The sequence below is a fragment of the Psammomys obesus genome, unplaced genomic scaffold, assembly GCF_907164565.1.
Source record: "Psammomys obesus unplaced genomic scaffold, mPsaObe1.curated_primary_1811, whole genome shotgun sequence".
NCBI lineage: Eukaryota > Metazoa > Chordata > Mammalia > Rodentia > Muridae > Psammomys > Psammomys obesus.
Window position 1 is genome coordinate 2,471,383 of NW_026590767.1, and position 20,496 is coordinate 2,491,878.

Consider the following 20,496-nt stretch of genomic DNA (forward strand, 5'->3'; position numbering starts at 1 on the left):
GTTTAATTCTCCGGTCCCCCGACACAAGATTTCTGAGTTCACTGTGGGCCAGCGTGTGAGCCAGACACAGAGACCCACCTCCAGGGTCACAGTTGATCTTCCAGATGATTCATAGGCTCATCTTGGTCCCAAAAGTCACTGAAATCCTCCTCACGGAAGAGTTCAAAGGCGTATATCTTGTTTTGGGACCCGGTTGATTTGCCGGAGTGCTGGGACTGCAGGCGGGTACTGGGCGCTTCAGTGTGGTAACCACACATTCCCTGACAACTCAGGACGGAAACGTACAAAAAGCCCGGAGGCTGCTGCACGCTCCGTGCGCCCTCCGGGTACCAACTCCAGATACCTACCGCGTGCAAGCGCACGCACTACACCGAAAAGAACTTCTAAAAAGAAGCGTCAGGGAGGTTTATGCCGTCAGTTGCCTCGACTTTTTGCTTTTCTCAGTTGAAACTAGGTCTGGGCACTGGGTTTCTGCCAGCCCTGCTGACTGCGTCAGGTTCACAGCCACAGCGCCCCCACCCCCACCCCATGCTGGGAACTGGTCCATTCCAGCTCTGGCTGGGGTCGCTCTGACCTTCGTCGGCGCGGGACGACCTGCGGGAACTTTCCCAGGCGCTCGCGCGGCGCAGGGCAGGTTTCCCTCTGCCCGGTGTCTCTTTGGTTTTAAGGCCGTCAATCTCTGCGGCGAAGGAAGCCTAGAATGGGAAACTGAGCCAGCCGGGGGGCGGAGCCGCCCGCCGCCCCGCCTCGTCCCCGCCGGCAGTCCCCGGCCGCCCCCCTTCCCGGGAGCGGTGCCCGTCCCCCTGACGCCTCGTCACTGCCGTTAGGCCAATGGGCTCGGCCGCACGGCCGCGCGCACTCGCACCCGCTGTCCCCAATACCCCGGCACACCGTCCCCAGCGCGGGTTTTCGGCTCTGGTCCAGCCCAAAGCTGTCGGAGTCGCCATGCAGTCCCCGCGCCCCGCGCTCCTCTCCTGGCTGCTGCTGCTGCTGCTGTTGGCGGCGCCTTCCTCGGCGCTGCCGTCCCGGAGCGGCCGCTCGGCGCCGGCTGCCACCGTCTGCCCGGAGCGCTGCGATCCCACCCGCTGCGCCCCGCCGCCCACGGACTGCGAGGGCGGCCGAGTCCGCGACGCGTGCGGCTGCTGCGAGGTGTGCGGCGCGCCCGAGGGTGCAGCGTGCGGCCTGCAGGAGGGACCCTGCGGCGAGGGGCTGCAGTGCGTGGTGCCCTTCGGGGTGCCGGCCTCGGCCACGGTACGACGGCGCGCGCAGGCCGGCCGCTGCGTGTGTGCCAGCAGCGAGCCGGTGTGTGGCAGCGACGCCAAGACCTACCCCAACCTGTGCCAGCTGCGCGCCGCCAGCCGCCGCTCCGAGAAGCTCCGCCAGCCGCCGGTCATCGTCCTGCAGCGCGGCGCCTGCGGCCAAGGTACCCGCCCCGCCCTGCGCCATGCCGCGCTCCTGGGTGGCTCCCCGCTCTCGCCGACCCAACCCGACCGGTCAGGACCGTCGGGAGGGTCAGCAAAGCACTGCGGGTTGTTCCAGTCATCCAGTCAGTCGGGGGGTGAGCCCGGGCCGGGGTGGCTGTGTTTCACGGGCTCCCTCGGGCGTATTTCTGCGCCCAAGCACCGGGTCGTTTCGCGCAACTCCAAGCAGGTGCTTTGCGCGCTGTGGTCCGGCACCCCCTGGCTGGCATCCGCGCTGGGGGAAAGCCGCTTAGCACGGGGATCTTGGCACGTTGACGCTCATGGCTTCGGGACCACCAGAACTCTTGTCCGTCGCCTTCTCTTCCTTCTCAGTCCCTGCTGCTCCTTTTCTTCTCGGAATTATTCAGGCAGTATTTTTCTCGTAGATCCTCTTCGGGAGGGAAAACTTCCACTTTGGGGAGATGGGAAGAGGGAACAGCTCTGCTCAACTCAGCTGGCACTTTTCTCACCTGGCCTCCTAGGCAAAAAGTGGTTTAGTAACCCTGACCCTCTTGCTTCCGATGTTTTGCGTCAGCTTTACAAAAATGCCCCACGGTTCGTCCTTGGGTCCTTTTGAATGATCTCAACCAGGTACTGGAGCGCGAAATTTGCCGAGGATGAGGAAAAATGTACCCTCTACCCTCTGGCAGGGAGGCGGTGATGGTGACAGGGTGAAGGAGGTGAGAGAAATACCCGACTCCCTGCAGGACCTTCCAGAGAAACGCTTCAGTTAAATGCAGATACCCTGTGGAAAAACAGTAAATTCAGACTGGCCACTCCAGCGGTCTGGGGAGCAGCCAGCTGGGCTCCGCAGTGCCCTTGGCTTCAGCTACAGGGCTCCTGCCCAAACCTAGCACCTCCCCCTGGGCATGTGGTGGGGAGGATGGGAAAGCATAGGACAGAGGGATCGGTCCAGATTTTTCTTTATAGAAATATGGTTCTGTGTGACTGCTGTGGATTTGGCAAAATTTTACTCACGTGGACAGGAAAGTATTAGAGTGGTGTAGGAGGAGGTGGGCAGATGTTTATATTCTTACTACCACAGCACAGAGCGGAACTTCAGCCCCAGGAAACTCGTCCTGTTAGAGACAGGGAAGTTTTTTCCAGAGATGACTGATCCAGACGGCTTCCTCGTGGGCATGGTGAGGAGGCATACCCACTAAACCCTGGCCCACGTGGCAGGTGAGTTACCCTGTGACTCTGTTTGGCTTGGTAGCCTCTGGGGAAGAAAGCTTCAGGCCCCATTACTGTCTTACACAGAATGGAACTGAGGTTGAATAACTTGTCCAAAGTCGCTCAGCGGGAACCTGAACTCAGGCAGCTTCATTCACACCAGGCCAGAGCTTGATCCCCCAGTCTGTGGGAGATGGGCTTCCCCGGGACTGGCACGACCATCTCACCCTGGGGAGAAGAGGAGAACAAAGTAGTTGCTGAGTGGACACTTTGACGTGGAGAATAGGTTGGTGTTGCAGGAGACAATCAGAGATGGGCAGAAGAAGAAACCCAGAGTAGTGGCTCAGAGTCCCTTGGGGAAGAAAGGTCTGTTAGACATGCTGATGTCTTTGAATAGTTAGTTCTCGAATAGGCGCCGCCCAGAGGAGGGCTAGTATAGGGACAGACCTAGGAGAGGAGCTCAGAAGGTAGGGAGTCTGGCTACTTTTGCAAGAATCTGAGTGTGCAGAGGTGACATTAAAAAAAAGGGGGGGCACATTTTGATGAAAAACAAGGTGGCTGTTACAGTCTCGGTGCATGGGGCCCTGGGTTATTTACTGACACCATGTGAAATGCCTAATTTATAGCAAGTGAAGCTGAGTCAGTTAAGGCCCCGAGGTAGCAGAGGCTAAATACTTGGCTTGTTGAATTGTCCTGGGGAGACAGGTCCCTCTTTGCCTATCAGTCCCTCACCCCAGTGGCCCTTAGTGGACACAGCCACAGAAGAATGAGATTGGTGGCTCTGGAAGGGAGTGTAGATATTTGTTACTCTGTGTCGTGGCTGACATAGCATGTCTGTGTGCCTGGTACTTAAGACACTGCTGGTCATGTGGCTGGATGGATAGAAAGATAGGAGCTACCTGGAGTACACAGCTGACCCTTAGCCTTGCTTTGCGCTTACTCTTCATCTGAGGCTGTGTTCTAAGGTATCTCCAGGACCGGACCCTGGGGGTCAGCTGCCTTCATTCATTCCCATCCTGGCTCTAGCATTCAACAGCTGGTGCCCAGGGCAGTTAGCTCACTTGATGTCACAGTTGAATAAAGAGAATCGGTTCTGAGGCAGGACCTTGGCAGAAAGCTCAGGAGACAGGTGGGAATGTGGTGGGAACTATCTCAGGCATTGCTTTGGTAGTCACGGTGGCCCTTTGGTTGGAGAAAAATGCCATCACTCCGGATAAAACTCTTGTCTGTCAGTCAGTTAATGAAAACACCAGAGAATGTAGCTTGTTTGGAAGTAGAGACAAATCATCAGCGCTGCAGGGTGCACAAGCATACCAGAGGACAAGAATGTTATTACTGACCAGGAGAGTATACAAAAAGAAAGTGAAAATACGTCAGTGTGGTGGTTCTCACCTGTCTATTCAGCAAGAGCTCCAAGGGTTCAGGCCAGTTTGGGCAACAGATGAAGACAATTTTTTTTTTAAAAGTTGCAGTCATATAAGGTAACAACAAAAAGGTGCCATATAATTCACACTTCTGCCCCAGGCATCCATTTACCAAGCCTTTGCACCTCCTAACAGTGCCTGTGCTATACTTCTGGTACGGCTGAACCATCACCCAGCAGCCCATTCGGGGATCATAAGCCCGTTCCTAACCATCAGTCTGTGCTGTTGACAGAGCAACGGAGATTATAAAGCAGATCCAGCTAAGTAGCAGCTAAGAGCTGAGGTAAACAGTGCCCCAGATGGCCATGGCTGTGGGGCGAGGAGGGACGAATGTCTCCTTCAGCAGGCACAGGAGTCAGGACAAGGTTGCCTTCGGTTACTGCCTAAGGAGCAGCACAGATTATAAGGGGTCGTAGTCAAAATGTCTCCAAGCCAGAGTCCCAGGCTGTAAACTGCTCTTGGATAGGAAAAGCCTTTCTGGATCCTGCGGCATTCCAGGAGACTAACCAGCATGTGAGGTGCTGCAAATCTCTGCTAAAAGGCCAGGAAAAAGACTCCCCAGCTAGGAGAAACCTCGTCTATCCGTCCCTTTTGTTGTAAGCATTCCAGGAAAGCCTGCCCTACCCAAGACGTCCCAAACCGACAAGCTTAGAGGTCTCCAAGCCTCAGGTGAAGGCAGAGGTGGGCTGGAGGCAGGCAGCTAGATGTTTTCAGAAGGTCTCACTTCTGGCCTCACCCCAGGGCCTCTGAAGGCAGAGACAGAACTCTTGCAGGCATGAACTGTTTGTAAGACTGACTTTATTTAGGCGGCTCTTTTATGTGAGCCTTGGGCAGCTTGTCACTGTGAGCTTTAGTGCCTGGCCTTGCTGGACTCTGGAGATACAAGAAACAGCACAAAGTCTCTGCCTGAGGGAGCTCACAGTTAACACAGTAGGGGCGAAAACAGTCGTTCATTTCCGGAGACTGTTTGTTTTTGTCTACGGTGTGAGTTCTGCTGTTGGCAGTTGGAGGCACCTTTTGTCAGTTAAAAAATTACATTCGGGGTGGGTCCTAGGCTTCATCTTGGTGGGTCCTAGGCTTCATCTTAAGACAGGGTTGGTAGAAAGAGTGAGTGAGGTTTCTGTCATTTGAAACTGTCTCCCTAGCCTTTGTACATCTCTTCTCACTGGTTGGTGTCTTCCTGTATTGCTCTGATGCTAAAGGGTTAAATAGTGAGGCTTGATAAAATTAGTAAATTAACAGGATCAAACGCCAAGCAATTGCTTTACTTTATCCCATCCTGGGAGCAGTGAATAGACTGCCTTGGAACTTAAGCTGTGATTGTCTGGGGACGGTGAGACTGTGAGCTAGCTGGCCAGATGCCTCAGCACGGAAGGCCGAATTCTGACTTGGGTTGGAGCCGGTGATCCTGGACAAATTCCATGTCTTGGATTCAGACATCAGACTTTCCATGAGCTTACATTTCTCATGGACAAAGAGCTCTGGCCCCACATCCTGTGAGGGAGTGGTCATGCCTGGCAGTGCTTTGAGTACCAACCCCTGGCTCAGGCCTGTGTGAGGCCAAACCTGAGCAGTACCAGGTCCTCAGGCTCTCAGGGCCACAGCAGTGAAGGGCCTGGATCAGTGGTTTCTGAGATCCGTTTTAGGTAGAATGGCCTGTGAGTCTTATAAGGAAACCAGCAGTCTGTGAGGAGACTGCGCTCCTGTATCCCTTTCAAAGGCATGCTCTCAGAGATGTTCCCCACCTTAAATTATGGTGGGTAAAGCCACGGTTGGCACTGAAGAAATGCCCCTTCCCCCATCTTGACTGTAGCCACCTTTACTTCAGCTTTCTGTCAACTTATGAGTGTTTCTGAGAGTCAGTGGGAGTCCCAAGAACTAATGCCAGAGGGTCTGGTGATTCTTTGCTCCTTTTCTGTGACCTGGAGCCTTCCTTTTGGTCCTGGTTGAGCTCCCCACTGAGCGGTTTCTTTTGCTTTTCTACTTTCTCTACCATTAGAAAAGTGTTTCCAACAGGGCAACTGAGAAGGGTAGGAGACATCCTGAATGCTTTTCCTAAGGACTCTCAGAAACCTCTGGAAAGTTGGTGTGATTCAGTCCTGTTAAGTGACGTGTTTCTAGAACCACAGGGGAACATGAGCCAGGACAATGCGCTTCAGAAACAGAAGTGGTAATGCAGGGGATGTGTGCAGCGCCGGAAGGGCAGAATTCGGCTCTCAGTGTCAGTGATGTGCATTCTGAGTTTATCCAGAGCCTTTATTGAACAATTACTGTGTACCCAGAAGTACGAGGAGTATAAGGAATGAGCTGTCAGATTGGCTGGCCCTTATTGAGGTGAGAAGCTTTCATGATGCCCGGCTGTGGGCATCTTTCTGAGCTGCCCTGTCTCAACATGTGGCTGGTTTCCTCACCAGTAAAACAGTAATGGAAATAAGATTGTGTTTGCCCACAGGTCTCGGAGGTATTAGCATGGAAGGACACCGTTTCATGAAATGTTTAGCATCATCTGGTGCATTTCTAGATAGAACTCTGTCCTGTCAGCTGTGATGACACCGACTCTCCCTCCATCAAAGCTGCAGAGGCGAGGCGGGGAGGATGTCTTTGTCCCATGGGACGCTCTGGGTTGGCAAGCGGATGGGTTAGGAAAGAAGCACAGAGAAGGAATGACGGAAGCATGTGTCCTGAGGCTGACATGGAGTTTGCTAGGTTGGAAAGGTTCTCTTGGGCCAAGGGAGCCAAACGCCACTTTTCTGTACCTTCTGACGGTCCCGGTCATTACCTAATCATAGAAGTTCAGGAAAGTATGTGGCTTCCTTTGAGTTGAGAGCTGCATGTGTGGGACTCCTGGGAGTGTGAGTGTGTGTATGAGGAAACCAGGGTCTGTGTTGAGCACCTTCTTCAGTCATGCCCCACCCCCTTATATTTTTGAGATAAGGTCTCTCACTAAACCTAGAGTTCATAGATTTGGCTAGACTGTCTGGCCAGCAAGCTCCATGGACGCTCCCCAGTGCTGGGGTAATGGAGGTTTGCCATTTTGCCTGGCTTTTTCACATGGGTGCCGGAGATGGAACTGGGACCTCAGTTTACCTGCCTGGGCATTTCCCCAACCCTTAAGACTTTAACATGTGTCAACTCATTTACCCAGTTGGGGCTCATAGGAGAGGACATTTGATAGATGCTCCAGGTCCTTCTTGAACTTGGCTTGGTTTTATGTTCTGGAAATTCATCATAGGGAAAAACCTGTTATGCCTTAAAGAAAAGAAAAGAGGGGGAAAATGACCCAAACCGTTCGGGGGTTTACAAATGCCTAATTATTTTGATTGATAGGACAGTTTGTTGAGTTAGCATATTTTACAAATGGTCCCATAGAGCACTGCTTGACAGTAACGGCTCCCTAGCCGCAGGACAGTCACATCTGCGCACTGAACTCTCGGAGGGCTGGTTGTCGTGGTTGGAATTTTTGATAGTTTCCAAATTTGAATAACTCATGTCTTCATGAGTCAGAGCCTTGTGCAATATTTCAGACTTCAGGAACGTCTTCTTCCCCAGTTGTGCAATGAGCTCTCTAGAAGGAGCTGCTAGGCTGCCTGTGCAGTGAGCGTGTTTGTCTCCGTTGGATGTCTACTCGATCATCCAACACTTGGGCCATCTCACGCCCTGTGACTAAGATGAGCTCTCTCTTTGGTGCCCGTACTCAAAGTGGGAGCCATCACTCTGTGTGGACAGATTCGTCGTGCTGCCAGTTGAGATTGCCTCAGTAGATGTTGGCCAGCTGGATATGGGAGAGGGAGGGCTCATCCAGCAGTCAACAGCTGCCTTTTTCACACACACAGTACGATACCTAGAGGTGGGGCTTTATATTGTTGGGTCAGGATGTGGGAAATGCCACCAAACCACAGTAACCTAAAGAGTGACCACTGCTGCTCCAATTGTGCAACAGGCCTGGATACCCAGGAGAGCAGTGGCGTGAACCCTGCTGCCTAGCTGAAGAAACAGAAGAGGCTGCAAGAGGTTTCATGCTCCCAGGGCCTCCCAGTTAGGAGGAGAGAGCTAGGATTTGAACTTGGCTCCAGCTCACTACCAAACTGTTTGGAGGACTTCCTTGACTCAAGTGTTGTTTAAAAGGATGCTGATTCATCTTCAAATATTTGGAGTCTTTTCCAGTCTCTTCCCTTTTATGACTTTCTAGTTTAGTTCCATTGTGGTCTGAGAACATGCTTTGTGATTTCTGCTCGTTTGGATTCATTAGAGTGTGTTTTCCAGCCTTGAATGTGGTCAGTTGTGGTCACTGCGCCACGTGGGCTGCAGAAGAGCGTGTTTCAGCTGTTGGCTGAAAACTTCGTCAGTTAGATGGAGTGCATTGAAGGTGCTGGTGATCAAGTAGACACTGATTTTGTAGGATGCGAAAGCACCCTCAGCTACAGGCTCTATTCTCGAACTCCATTTTAGAAAACTGCGTCTTCTAGGTGTTAGGATATATTTTTAAAATGCCACACACTCAACAGATCTGGGTATGAAAAGATTTATTTGAAGGAAGGAAAGGGGAGAGGAGTTAGAGGAGAAGGAAAGAGGAGCATGGTTGGGGGGTTCTGAGAGAGAAAAGTCAGGGTGGGGGAAGGGGAAAGAAACAGAAGCAGAGAGAGAGCTGGTGGGAGTGGCCGGTGGGTCATATCTGGAGCATCTGGCCTAGATGATGACACACCGAACACAGGTAGTGACAAGGGGCGTTCTCGACCCTAAAGGCCCCTGAGGGCGGGCCAGTTGAATTGCCTGCACAACATAACCCGTGGCCCTACCCACAGCCCCACCCCCGGATGAGTTACTGACTCTCGAAGGTCTGTTTCCTGTGTGTTGCACAGGGATAATGACACTGCCTGGGGCCATCAGCCGGATGTCATGAGGTTAGATAAACTAATGTGATAGTGAAAGGGCTTTGTCCACCAGGAATACGAATGATTGATAAATATCTGGATGCTACACAGTAGTTCCAAACTCTTCCAGATATCCTGCTAGGAGGAGAAACAAAAACAACCCACCAAGACTGGGCCAGAAAAGATGGAAAAGTGAGGTAGATGCTTACTGGGTCTCTTCTGGCCATGGTCACTGTCAGGAAATATCCAAGACTAGGTACTTTACAAAGAAAAGAGGCTTATTCTGCTCACTTTTCTGGAGGTTCTGGCACATGTTTGACTCTGGTGGATTTTTATTTCGTGGTGGGTGGCACTGTAATGGTGGGAGAGTGAACTGGAGAGATCATGGGACAACATGGACGGCAGAGAAGACCCAACAGAGGTCAGGTTTGTCCTGTGATAACAACCCTCTTGTAAGAACTAACCAAGGCCCCAGGAGAACCGCCTTAGTTCCTTCTAAGGTCCAGATTCCCAGTAAGTCCTTGTCTCATAAATGACCTACATTACCTACTAACAGCACCATTCGGGGGACACATTCAAACCACAGCAGCTCATCATCGCCACCGTGGAATCGCTGTACTCTTACATCTCTAGCCACACCCGCTCCTCATTTCATGTTTCATTTCCTTGGCTTTTGTGGACCAATACATTGACTTGTGGAGACCCACCAGAGGCTGGCCAAAGCCACCAACTGATTGTAGGGAAGATGGTGTCCCAGGGCATGTGACCTGGAGCTAAATGGTGCTGCAGACCTTATTGTTGGAGGATGTTTTGTGCACTGTGTATTCGAATGTCTACACTGTCACTGTCATTATTATGAAGCATCTCCTGCCTCAAAGTTGTGTAAAAATTGTTCTCTGTCACCTCTGGTTGGTTAATAAAGAGCTGAACAGCCAATAGCTGCGCAGGAGAGTTAAGGCGGGACTTCCAATCCCAGTGAGGTCCCAGGTGGAGTGCAGAGGGGAGAAGGTCGTGATGAGGGAGTTGCCATGAGGACTTGGAGTAGGAACATCCAGGGCGAGGCTAAGATGGCAGGTATCGGAACATGTCTGGGAAGTAGGCCAGGCCTGCATAGTTGGGTTAGAATAGATGAGAATCTGTCCAGCTATAGTGCCTAAGGCTATTAAATTAATAGGTCTTCGTGCCATTATCTGGGAGCAAGAACAGGCGTAGAAAGCCCATAATTTTACACCTTAGAGTCCAATCCTTCTGAGGCATCCAAAGGGAACTCAATTCTCACAAGCTGTAATATTAAACTTGCTAGGGTCAGAGCCTGAGCTCTGGCACCCCTAACATCTCTGTTTAGCTGCATGTCCTCAATAGGTCAATTAAAGACACAGTTAATAGTGAAAAGCTGAAATAAGGTATTCAGTGCAAACACTTTGGGAAGAGAGATGAAACTGACCCTTCCCAAGTTTATCTGTGGGATTTCTGACGTGAGGTCTAGATAGATTTAAACAGAAGACAAGAGCTATGTGGCTTAAGCAGCCCAGGTCATGGTGTGGTCCCATCCATCACTGACCCATCATTGTCTCAGCTCCAAACTCACTTGTAAGATGCTCTGATGTGTCAGAAGTGTGTGAAATTTCTTTCCTGAGGACAAGTTCCTCGTTTGGCTGAGAGCAGGCTTTACCCCTTTCCATATCCCAGCATGAGATTCCTGGGGAAAATTTCAACTCCTTGAGGGACCACTGTTTCAATACTCTGATGGCCAAAGGCAAGGGCACAAGAGTCTCTTTAGACTATTTTCACATCTGGGGCTGGAGAAATGTTTCAGTGGTATAAACTGTTCTTACAGAGGACCCAAGTTGGTTTCTAATATGTTGGATGACTCACAACTGCCCATAAGTCCAGTCTGGGTGATCCAGCACCCTCTTCTGGCCCTCACATGCACAAACCCACACATAGACATTAAATAAAATCTTTTAGAAAGAATGCCTTTGGCCCTGTCAGAACGGTCCCAGCTTCTCATGTATCTGCAGCTGGTCCTGGGAACCCATCTCAGCAGCCTCCTCCTGCTGGAGCAGTTAGGAGCTTGAGGAGGCTGGGGTCCACATGTATTCCCATGAGGCTTAAGAAACAGTGGGTGTTTTCACTTAGTCTCACTTTTGAAAATGCCGTTGAAGAGATTTTGTTTTCCCTCTCCATGAAAAGATCACTACAGATGACTACCAAGCAGTCCCCATGTGGTAACTGGCTTCGCCCCTCAAGCCTGTGGAGGCCCTAGAATGCTAATTAGAGCGCATTTGCCTCGGGAAAATCTGTGTAGAAATCCAGAAATCCGTAGTGAAGGAATCAGGGCCCAGCAGCCTGTGTTTTGAGCTTCTTCAGAATGAGCCTGCTTTCCTCTCTTTCTTTGCTCCATATTATTTAGCCATCGTGGGAACCCATCTGTATATGTCCGATGGTGATCTATTGTACGTTATCAGCTTTTGAAAATCAGAAGCGTAATGACATTAAAATGCACAAGGAAAGAGATTCATGTTCTTACTGTCACCAGGGAACGAACACAAACTTGTCACCTCAGGGGGCTGTGGCTGTTAATACTTCAAGGGTGGGCACTTCCTGTTTTGTGTGTTGATTTTTTTTTTTTTTTTTTTTTTTTTTAAGGATAAACAGTAACAAGTGTGGTACCTGGAGAGGACAGCATGGGTCTGCTATTGCCCGTGGTTTATTCTCATACTCTTTGCCCAAAGAGTTGCTACATACAGAATTTTGTCACCAGTGATGAATATATTTCTAAGTGTTTGTTGGGTGAGAGTGTGAATGTATGTGTCTTGGGGGTCCATGTGTGCACACCTGTTTGTGGTAGTCCCAAATTCAGGGGTCAACCTCAAGTGCCATTCTAAGGTGCTGGGTCTCATTGGCCTGGAACTTGCTGTATTGACTAGACTGGCTGGCTAGTGAGCCCAGTGGTCTGCCTTTCCGAGCCTGTCAGTGCTGGGATTACAAGCATCCTTCACCACAGCAGTCTTTTTTTGGGGGGGAGAGGGGGAGTTCTCAGGCTTGAACTCAATTCCTCAGTGCTTGCGTGGCAAGCACTTTTCTCACTGAGCTATCTTCCCAGCTCAGCTATGGAATGTCAGCCTCTCAAGTCACTGAAAGTCCACAAGAAATTCCCTCAAAGGAAATCCTTCATGATAAATGGCAGATGTTGGTTCAGAGCCAGCTACACCGCTCAGTCGGCTGTTTTCCTGTTGCCTGTTGGTACCTTTATCTTCACATTCGTCCCCTGTAAGGGGAAGCAGTGTCTGGGGTGGAATGAACACTTTAGAAATCTGGATTTGCTTGAGCTGGTGAGTTTTGGTCATAGGCCATCTGGGCTGAAAAGGCTTGTGACTGCCACGTCAGTCATCTGGTTTGTCACTTGTGTTTTTGGGTGAGGAGCCTGGGATATAAATGAGCGGGATATGAAGGCCCAAGGGCATTAGCCTCGTATATGACAGAGGATGCAAGTCCCCAGATCTTACCACACGGAACCTTCTAGGTGCTCGCTCTCTCCAGGGTGTGGATCGAGCCCAGACTGTTCCTGTTTTGAAAATGAAGAATGTAGGACTGTACTGTGAGCCACGTAAATTCAGTTTTCCAGTTTGAGAGTTGTGTTCAAAAAGGAAATAAAAACATGACACATTAATTAATTTTCATTTTGATGACATATTTTCAAAGACATGATTCACGTGTAGGGTTTTCATATGTCCTTAGAGCTGTGGACTCATCATCACCCCTGGTTTCAGAACGTCCTCATCACCTCTGAAATAAGCATGGCACTCCTTAGTCATCCCATACTTCCCTTTGTGTGGGACACATAATCCCAGTCCTGAAAGTCCACACAGCTTAGGCAGTATTAATGTATTAGTGATGTTTGCGGTATACTGGTACCCAAACCACAGGAAGCCATAAGTATTCCATAAAATTGAGAATCTCACATCAAAAAGATCGGGAAATGTACCTTGTTTCTGGACCCAGGCCACCCTTTTCACTTCTTGCTTGAGACATTGTTTCCTTTTGGTGTGTCTCGGGTTTGTAAGCCCCTCTTGCTGTCTGGCTTGTCTGAAGGAACAGCCCCTCATTGACATGTGGGCGTTGGTACTTCTCTGGCCTCTTGGAGGCAGGACTTTCCCCATCTCCCTTGCTTGGCTCTAGCCACAGCTCTACCTCCTGTAGAGGAGAAGCCCCCTGGGCTGTGCCTCCCAGCCAGGCAGCCCCAGACAAAACAACCGGAGGAATCAGAGCAGGAAGAGAGATCAGTCCTGAAATCTGCAAAGGGCAGGGCTGGAGCCAGCCGCTTATCAGGGGAAAGTGGATGGAGGTAGTGTGAGCTGAGCTGTCAGCTGTTTCCCTGCAGTCCATAACTGACACTTGCTGGGTGTTCATATCTAAAAGAGATAATCCATCCCAAGCATTCACCATGGGCGCGTGAACAAAGTTACTATCGTTTTCTTCTTTCTTGCCCTTGAGACGGAGAGGTAATTTTTTTTTTTTTTTCAATGAAAGCATCATTCAACCAGAGACACATGCAGCACCTTTTCCCAAAGCTACAGAATTAGGTCGAGCTTGTGAGTTACAGCACAATTAGAGGCTGCAGGCCAGCTGGCCAGGTGCCTCCAGTTGGGGCCTGGTGTGGCCAGTGGAGGGAGACAGCCTTAGACTTGTTGGTGTGACCCAGCCCCTTCACCTCACCGGCTGTGACTGTCTGGGCACCTGGAACTGCGGCCTTACTCTAGCCCCTGCGAGCGGTCCCTTGCACCACCCCCAGCCATCACAGCCTGAGGTCTGGCATAGGGCAAGCTTTCCCCACGTGGGGCTGTCTGGGAGACTGTACCGGAAAGAGGGGCTGCCAATGCTTGGAAGTGCCAGTGTGGGCTGGAAATCAAGGCCAAGCTCCCTGGCTCCACCTCCTCTTCCTTCTTTATTCATTAGGAGGAAAGAAAGCGGTCGCAAACACTCAGGAATTTAATGCAAAAGAAAGGGGCAGAGTTCATCTTTTCTCTCTCTTTTCTTTCTTCTTCTTTTCTTCCTTCCTCTCTCTCTCTTCCTTCTCACCATCTACCCAAGGTTGATCTTGAACTCTTGATCCTCCTGCATCCACCTCTTGAGTGCTAGGATTACATGTGTGTGCCATCTCCCATATCGGGGACTGAACCCAGGGCTTTGTGCATACTAGCCACTGAGCCAACAGAGCCACCATCCATAGTGCCCTCCCCTATAATTTTTGATCAAAGGAAAGCAAAAAACTGAACTAGACATGATTACACAAGTCTGACACCCTAGTATTGGGGAGGCAGAAGCAAGAGGATTGCTGCAAATTCAGCCTGGATCACGTAGTGAGACTTTGGCCTTCCCCCTCAAGAAAAGGAAAAAGACGATGGCTCAGTGGACAAACTACTCATTGCATAAACTTCACACCTTCAACACCAAGGACTGTGTCTTTCCTGTTTCCCTCTTGTGTCTGTCTGTGGGCAGTACCCGATGATGGCACAGGGTTTTGTTTTCAGGTTGATCTAGCCCTCCACTAGCTGTCTCTGCCTCTGCTCAGCCTCTGTCCTTTGGGTATCTTTTCTCTGCCCAGGCACCTCATGTCCTGCCCGTATTCCATGCTCAACAACCTGGAATTTACATGCACAGCACCACTCAGTAGAGAGGTTCTGGTTTCCTGGAATGTTCAGGATCTTCCTTCCGTTGCCGCTGCCTTCTCACCTCAGACCCAGCACTGGACCCATGCCGGCTGGTGCTGACGTTGGAATTTAACCGAGTGGGACTTAACAGTGCACAGCCATCCAGACTGAGTATGGGGCTTATGAGCCTGGTGGGACATCTTTGCCAGGTTTTCCTTTTTCTTATTTTTCTTGCCTTCAGGCACGTCTGTTTATTACAACAGGAGGCTCCATCTCCTACTCACTTTATACCTCATCATCCCTACAGATTTCCCTGAGCCTCAGAGAAAGCAGTCCAAGTTCACTGGCAGAGGAGGAGCCCTGCAGGTTTGCCTCAGTCCCACGCCTTTTCCTTGGTGCTTTCCAACCTCCTCCCACTCTGCTCATCTGGACTTTTGCCCTTGACCTCTCAGGCCATTCTCAAATTCAGCAAGAACTCTCACAAAGGGAACTTTTTTTCTTGGGGACAGATCGGCTGTTGCCCTTCGTGACTGTACAGCACAACCCTCTCTATCTATTTCTTTCCCTCTCCAGCCGCAGGTTCTAGTCCTGTCTCAGCATGCCACCCACACCTGCTTTGGGTGTCAGCCGCTCGTGGTCCACCCTGACAAGGAAGTCCCGAGGCGTGCTGTGTGAAGGCGTTCCAGGTGCTTTCTTCTTCTGTCCAGTGACTGGCCGGATCTGGCACTTGGTGTTAGTCGTTTTGATGCCTCGGGCTGCTCCTTCTCCCTGCTCTGTTGTGCGCAGGCACACCCCCAGCAGAGAAGCATGGGGATGAGCAAACTGCTTGCCAGGCAAGCCTGAAGGCCTACATAAAAAACCAGGCAGGGTGGCGTTTGCTTGTAATCCCAGCACTGGGGAGGCGGAGACAGGCCAGGCCAGCCAGCTTAGCAAAATTGGGCAGCCCGAAGTCCCAGGGAGAGACCCCCATCTCAAAAACACAAGGTGATAGCTGTTCTGAGGGATGCCGTTCCTGTCTTACCTCTAGCCTCCACGTACATGTACACGCGTGGGTGCGCTGACACACAGAGAAAGTGGGGGAGGGGGAGGGAGGAGGCAGTGCATGTGCGGCTGCTTTGGCTCTAGCTGGGAGTCTGAGGGCTTGGCTGAAGTTGCACTCCAGCCCCCAGCTGCCCTGTTCTGCCCAGGACTCCAGCCCAGATGCTACACCGTGAATGGAGCTGACAGGAACACTTGCAGATGGGCCCCTGGTATGGGGTGCTTTTTTTCTCCTGGTCCTGCATTGACTTTGCAGCTCTTTGCAGTCACTTGTCATTAGGTCATGCTTTGGACTGACCACAATATCCAGTACAGCACATGGTTCTTGGACAGCCTGAAGATGAAGAAGAAGACACAGTCGTATGGCTGTAGATTCTCAGCCAGGATGGGGGGGGGCATCTTTATTTAAGACCCACTGGCATTTCAAGGTTGTGGCACCAGAAGCTGAACCTCACTGGTGGCTATTGACTGTGGGAGGGTGCTGGTGACAGCTGAGGAGTGTATCTCACCCCTTTACACGCTGGACCTTTCCCAAAGATCATTCCTAGTTTCTTCCATACCCGCGGGGTGCTTGCTGTTTGCCTGTGTTATTCATAACTGTCTTGCCAGGGAGAGTGCTCCCTTGTGTGGGAGCCTGGGCAAGACCTCCCCCCCCCCAGACTTCTGGGCGGGACTTCAGGCTTGAGCAGCCCGGGCTCCAGAGGCCGTCTCCTAGATAACAGCTTCTTGTAGAGCTCAGGTGATCAAGGGGGCCCTTCCAATGTGAATACACACATTTCCCTCTGGCCTCCCTTTCCAAATTCTCTACAAGCCATTTCAGGTCTTTGGAAATGATGTGTGTTCCTTGGCCAGGCCTATATGGCAGAAGGAAACCATTCTGAACTTGAGGTGTCAGGGAGGAAGATATTTTGTCTCATAGCTTGCCCAGCCCTTTCATCCCCTTGGCCACCTACTTGTACAGGCCTGGCCATGATCCCTCTATATTTTCATCTTCCTTCACATCTCTCCTTTCCTTGAGTCCTGGCTTCTGTCACAACTGACTTGTGCTTGTATTGGCAGTCTTTCAGATAGAATTCATATATGACTGCCTGTGCTAGTACTTGGAGTTAAAGAAATTAGGGGAAAAATTACAATTGCTTTGAGATCTGGGAGGGACCATGGAGGCCACACAGTAGAACTCTGTCACTGTGAGGCAGAGGAACCCCGGTCTGAGGACCCTGCCTGTGGTTTTGTAACTCCCTTCTGTCTGTGTGCACTGTCCTGACATGGCAGATCACCAAGGACAAGGAAGTATCCTCATCTCCCAGCAGGTGGATGCTGTCAGAGTCCTGTAACTGGTCAGGGGGCTCCTGGTTTCCACAGAGAAGGAATACACTTCTGGCAACTCTTGTGTGGCTTTAAAACAGATGAACTTGATTGGCATGGACCAGTCTAGTCACACAAGGTCCTATAACTACAGTCAGAAGGGTTCCACCTATTTTAATGGTCTGCAGTCATTGGTTTGAGATTGGTAATCTTTGAACAAAAGCTCCATTTTCATTTTGCCCTGGGCCCTGCAGATGATGGCCAGTGTTGACTGTAGGACAGTGTGTTAAAATGCCAGGGGTTTGATCAATCTGTACTTGCAACTGATTTGAATTTGGGGAACAGGCTGTTCCCTGGGAATAAAGGAGGATTCATTTCTTTTCCCTCGAATACACTGCGTTCTGTTTTCCAAATTAGCTGTACTTATCAACTCTGCAGAGAAATTAGATGGGCAGGATTGTTCTTGCTGGAAGCGAAGGCTGGACCGTTGGACTTGCATCCTGGCCTCAAGCTTTCAGTCAAGAAGTGTGACTCTGGTTCCCACAGTGGCATGGACTGTAAAGTCTGAAAAGGGAAGCTACGGAGGCAGAGCACAGAGGTCAAGCTGGGCTTCCTGCTGTGCCACTCCCCACCTCCTCCAGTTTGATAGGTGGATGACCTTGGTCTTGTAATCCTCCTGTCCTTATCTCCTGAGTACTGGGATTACAAGTGCGGTTTCTGAATTACGGTGCTGTACCGGGAACTGAGCCCAGGGCTTCATGCATGCTAGGTAAACACTCTTAGGAACTGAGCTACAGCCTTAGTCCATTTCTGGAGTTTTGAGCAACACACTTTCCTTCTGTACCGACGTAGGCACAAATGAGAGCCACCCTGAAGGCTTTGAGGAAAAACTAGAGGAGACATCTGTGTCAAGCATTGTGCTTAAACACATAGTCTTATTGGCTAGTGTTGCCTAGTATTTTACTGCCGATATTGAAGGCCGGATGAGATTTGACTAGCTGAAGGGAAGAATACAGTATTCCAGGCAGGAAGCAAAATGGGTGTGAGTACAAGGGCTGGAGCGGGACACTGTTTTGGGAACTGAGAGGAGGGAGACTAAAATTCTTAGAAGACTTGGAAACACAGGACTAGCCTCTTGGGGTTGCTGGAGGCACTGGCTGCAGCGTTGGGCTAAGCAAGAGCTCTGACATAATTACAGAGGCCTTGGGCCGTGGTAATTCTCTGTGCTGTCTGTCACTTAGGACAGGTGACAGAAGGACAGAGCCTGTGGCATCTCTGTTAATGTTTTGTCACCGTGACAGACAGAATACTTGATAGGAACAACTTGGAGAGTGTTTTTTTTTTTTTTTTTTTTTTTTTTTTAGACAAGGTTTGAAGAATCTCAAGTGGGCATTGGACTCAGTATTATAACCAAGAGTGACTCTGAGTTTCTGGTCCTTCTGCCTCCCTGGAATGCTGGGATTACCGGCTACTGCACCCGAAACCTAGGGCTTCCTTCACGTTAGTTCTGCCGACTGAGTCACGTCCCTGTTGCTGAGGGAGGAAAGACCATGGTTAACTGGCTCTGTGTTGGTGGGCTTGTGAGGCGTTTGCAGAAACTGGTAGCAGAAGCGTCTGCTCATCTCATGCCAGCTGAGAAGGGGATGGGAGTGGGGAGGGATAAAGGGAGGGTGAGAGGGAGGGGAAAAGGAAAGAGCTGGAAATCAGATACCTTTTTAAAAGATCTAGCCAGGTGTGGTGGTGCACACCTGTAATCTCAGCACTCAGAGAGGAAAAGGCAGAGGCAGGCGGATCTCTGTGAGTTTGAAGCCATCCTAGTCTACAGAGCAAGTCCAGGACAGCCAAGGCTACACAGAGAAACCCTGTCTCAAAAAACCAAAAAGCAAAACAAAACAAAACAAAAAGATGTACCCCAGTGATCTCCTTTCAACCATGTCCCATCTGCTACCTCCTGGTGATGTCACCATGTGATTAATTAATCAGTGGATTAGCTCATTGTTGAAGCCAAAGTCTTTCAGTGATTGGATTGATCGCCAGTTGGAGACCAAGCCTTCATCATAGGAGCCTTGTGGGACATTCTTCATGTCCAGCCCATAATACTCAAGCAACTATAGCACATTAACTGTTTTATATCTACAAGTTTTCCACATGCTAATGCTTGGTTATCATAGCCCTCACCAGGGTACATGGAGCCTTTTTGCTGACTTTTACTGTACGTCGCCTCTGCTCTGTATCTTTCACCGGCGTAGGGATTCAGTGGCCTTGCAGGTTCCCAAACTTTCTGGCTTAGGACAGTCTTAGTGCATCCTCTCCTTCCTCCTAGAAGACAGTTACGCCACAGTAACTTTTCATGACATCCCCAGGCCAAAAGAACAGCAGAGAGTTTCATTTGTCAAGCAGCAATAGCCACACAACTTATTTGTGTCCTTATGGCATAGTAATCATTAGGGAAAAACAAATTACCTTTTATTTCACAATTCCCGCTGTGTCCTATGAATGGGATATATACACCTCTTTTCGTGGCTTTTCTGGTTAGCTTCAGGTATCCACTTACGTGACCCAGAGTTATCTGAGGGAGTCTCCATTGGGGCATTACTAATCACATTGGCCTGTGGAACATTTTCTTGCTTGCTAATTGAGGAGGACCCAGCCCACTGTGGGTGATGGCATTCCTATGAAAAGGGTGTTGGACTGTGTAAGGAAGCTTGGGAAGCTGAGTAGAAGCCAGGGAGGGCGTGCCAGTAAGCATCGTTCCTTTATGCCTTCTGCTTCAGTCCTGCTCTGGTTTCCCTGTAAGGGAAAATAACCCATTTCCTCCTCAAGTTGCTTTTGGTTGTGGTATTTATCACAACATCAGGAAGGCAAATGAGACTAGCGACCCTTGACCTTTTTAGTATCACAGTCAAATTGAGTACTTCTTTCACCATTTCCAGTGTTAAGTAATTTTTCTGAGATCTGTTCCTTTTATCAAAGCAACTGCCAGCGGCCTCACCTTACAGAGATAGGGGGACGTCCTAGGAATGTGGTGACACAAGTTTTGAAACTGATTTGCAAGATGTCCACCCAAGGCCAGGTCTCTCTGCTTTCCCAGGAATGGGATGTCTCTCATGGATCTGCGATATTCTGTGGAGTGCCTTGGAACAGACATTGAGAATCATGGCGTTAACCCTGTCAAGATTTTGCTCTCTGGCTCCAGTCTCATCTTTGCATGACATTTCTGCCTTACAGAAAGAAAAACACATTTTTCATATATCTAAAACACATACCTACTTGTGTGTGTGTGTATTCTTTTGACAGATACTAAAAATAAACAAAAAAAAGTCCGATTTTTTTTTTCATTTTTACTGCAATTTTTTTGTTTTGTATGTTTGTTTGTTTATTTGTTTTGAGATAGGATTTCTTTCTCTATGTAGCCTTGGCTGTCCTGAATTGCCTTTATAGACCAAGCTTGTCTTAAACTCACAGAGATCTGCCTGCCTCTGTCTCCCCCAAGTGCTGTGGTTACAGGCAGCACTTGTGGGAAACAGAGGTACCACCTCGCCTGGCTACAATCAGTTTTCTTATACATGAT

General features: G+C 50.1%; 1 protein-coding gene across 1 annotated transcript in view; it reads left to right on the forward strand.

Annotated features, from left to right (window-relative positions):
• The first annotated feature begins 839 nt into the window (after window positions 1–839).
• Window positions 840–20,496, forward strand: part of Htra1 (HtrA serine peptidase 1) — a 47,233-nt gene continuing 27,576 nt past the window's right edge. The window contains exon 1 of the mRNA XM_055608971.1: window positions 840–1,423. Coding sequence (XP_055464946.1) covers window positions 946–1,423 — 478 coding nt within the window. The 5' untranslated portion in view covers window positions 840–945. The remainder of the gene's footprint in view (window positions 1,424–20,496) is intronic.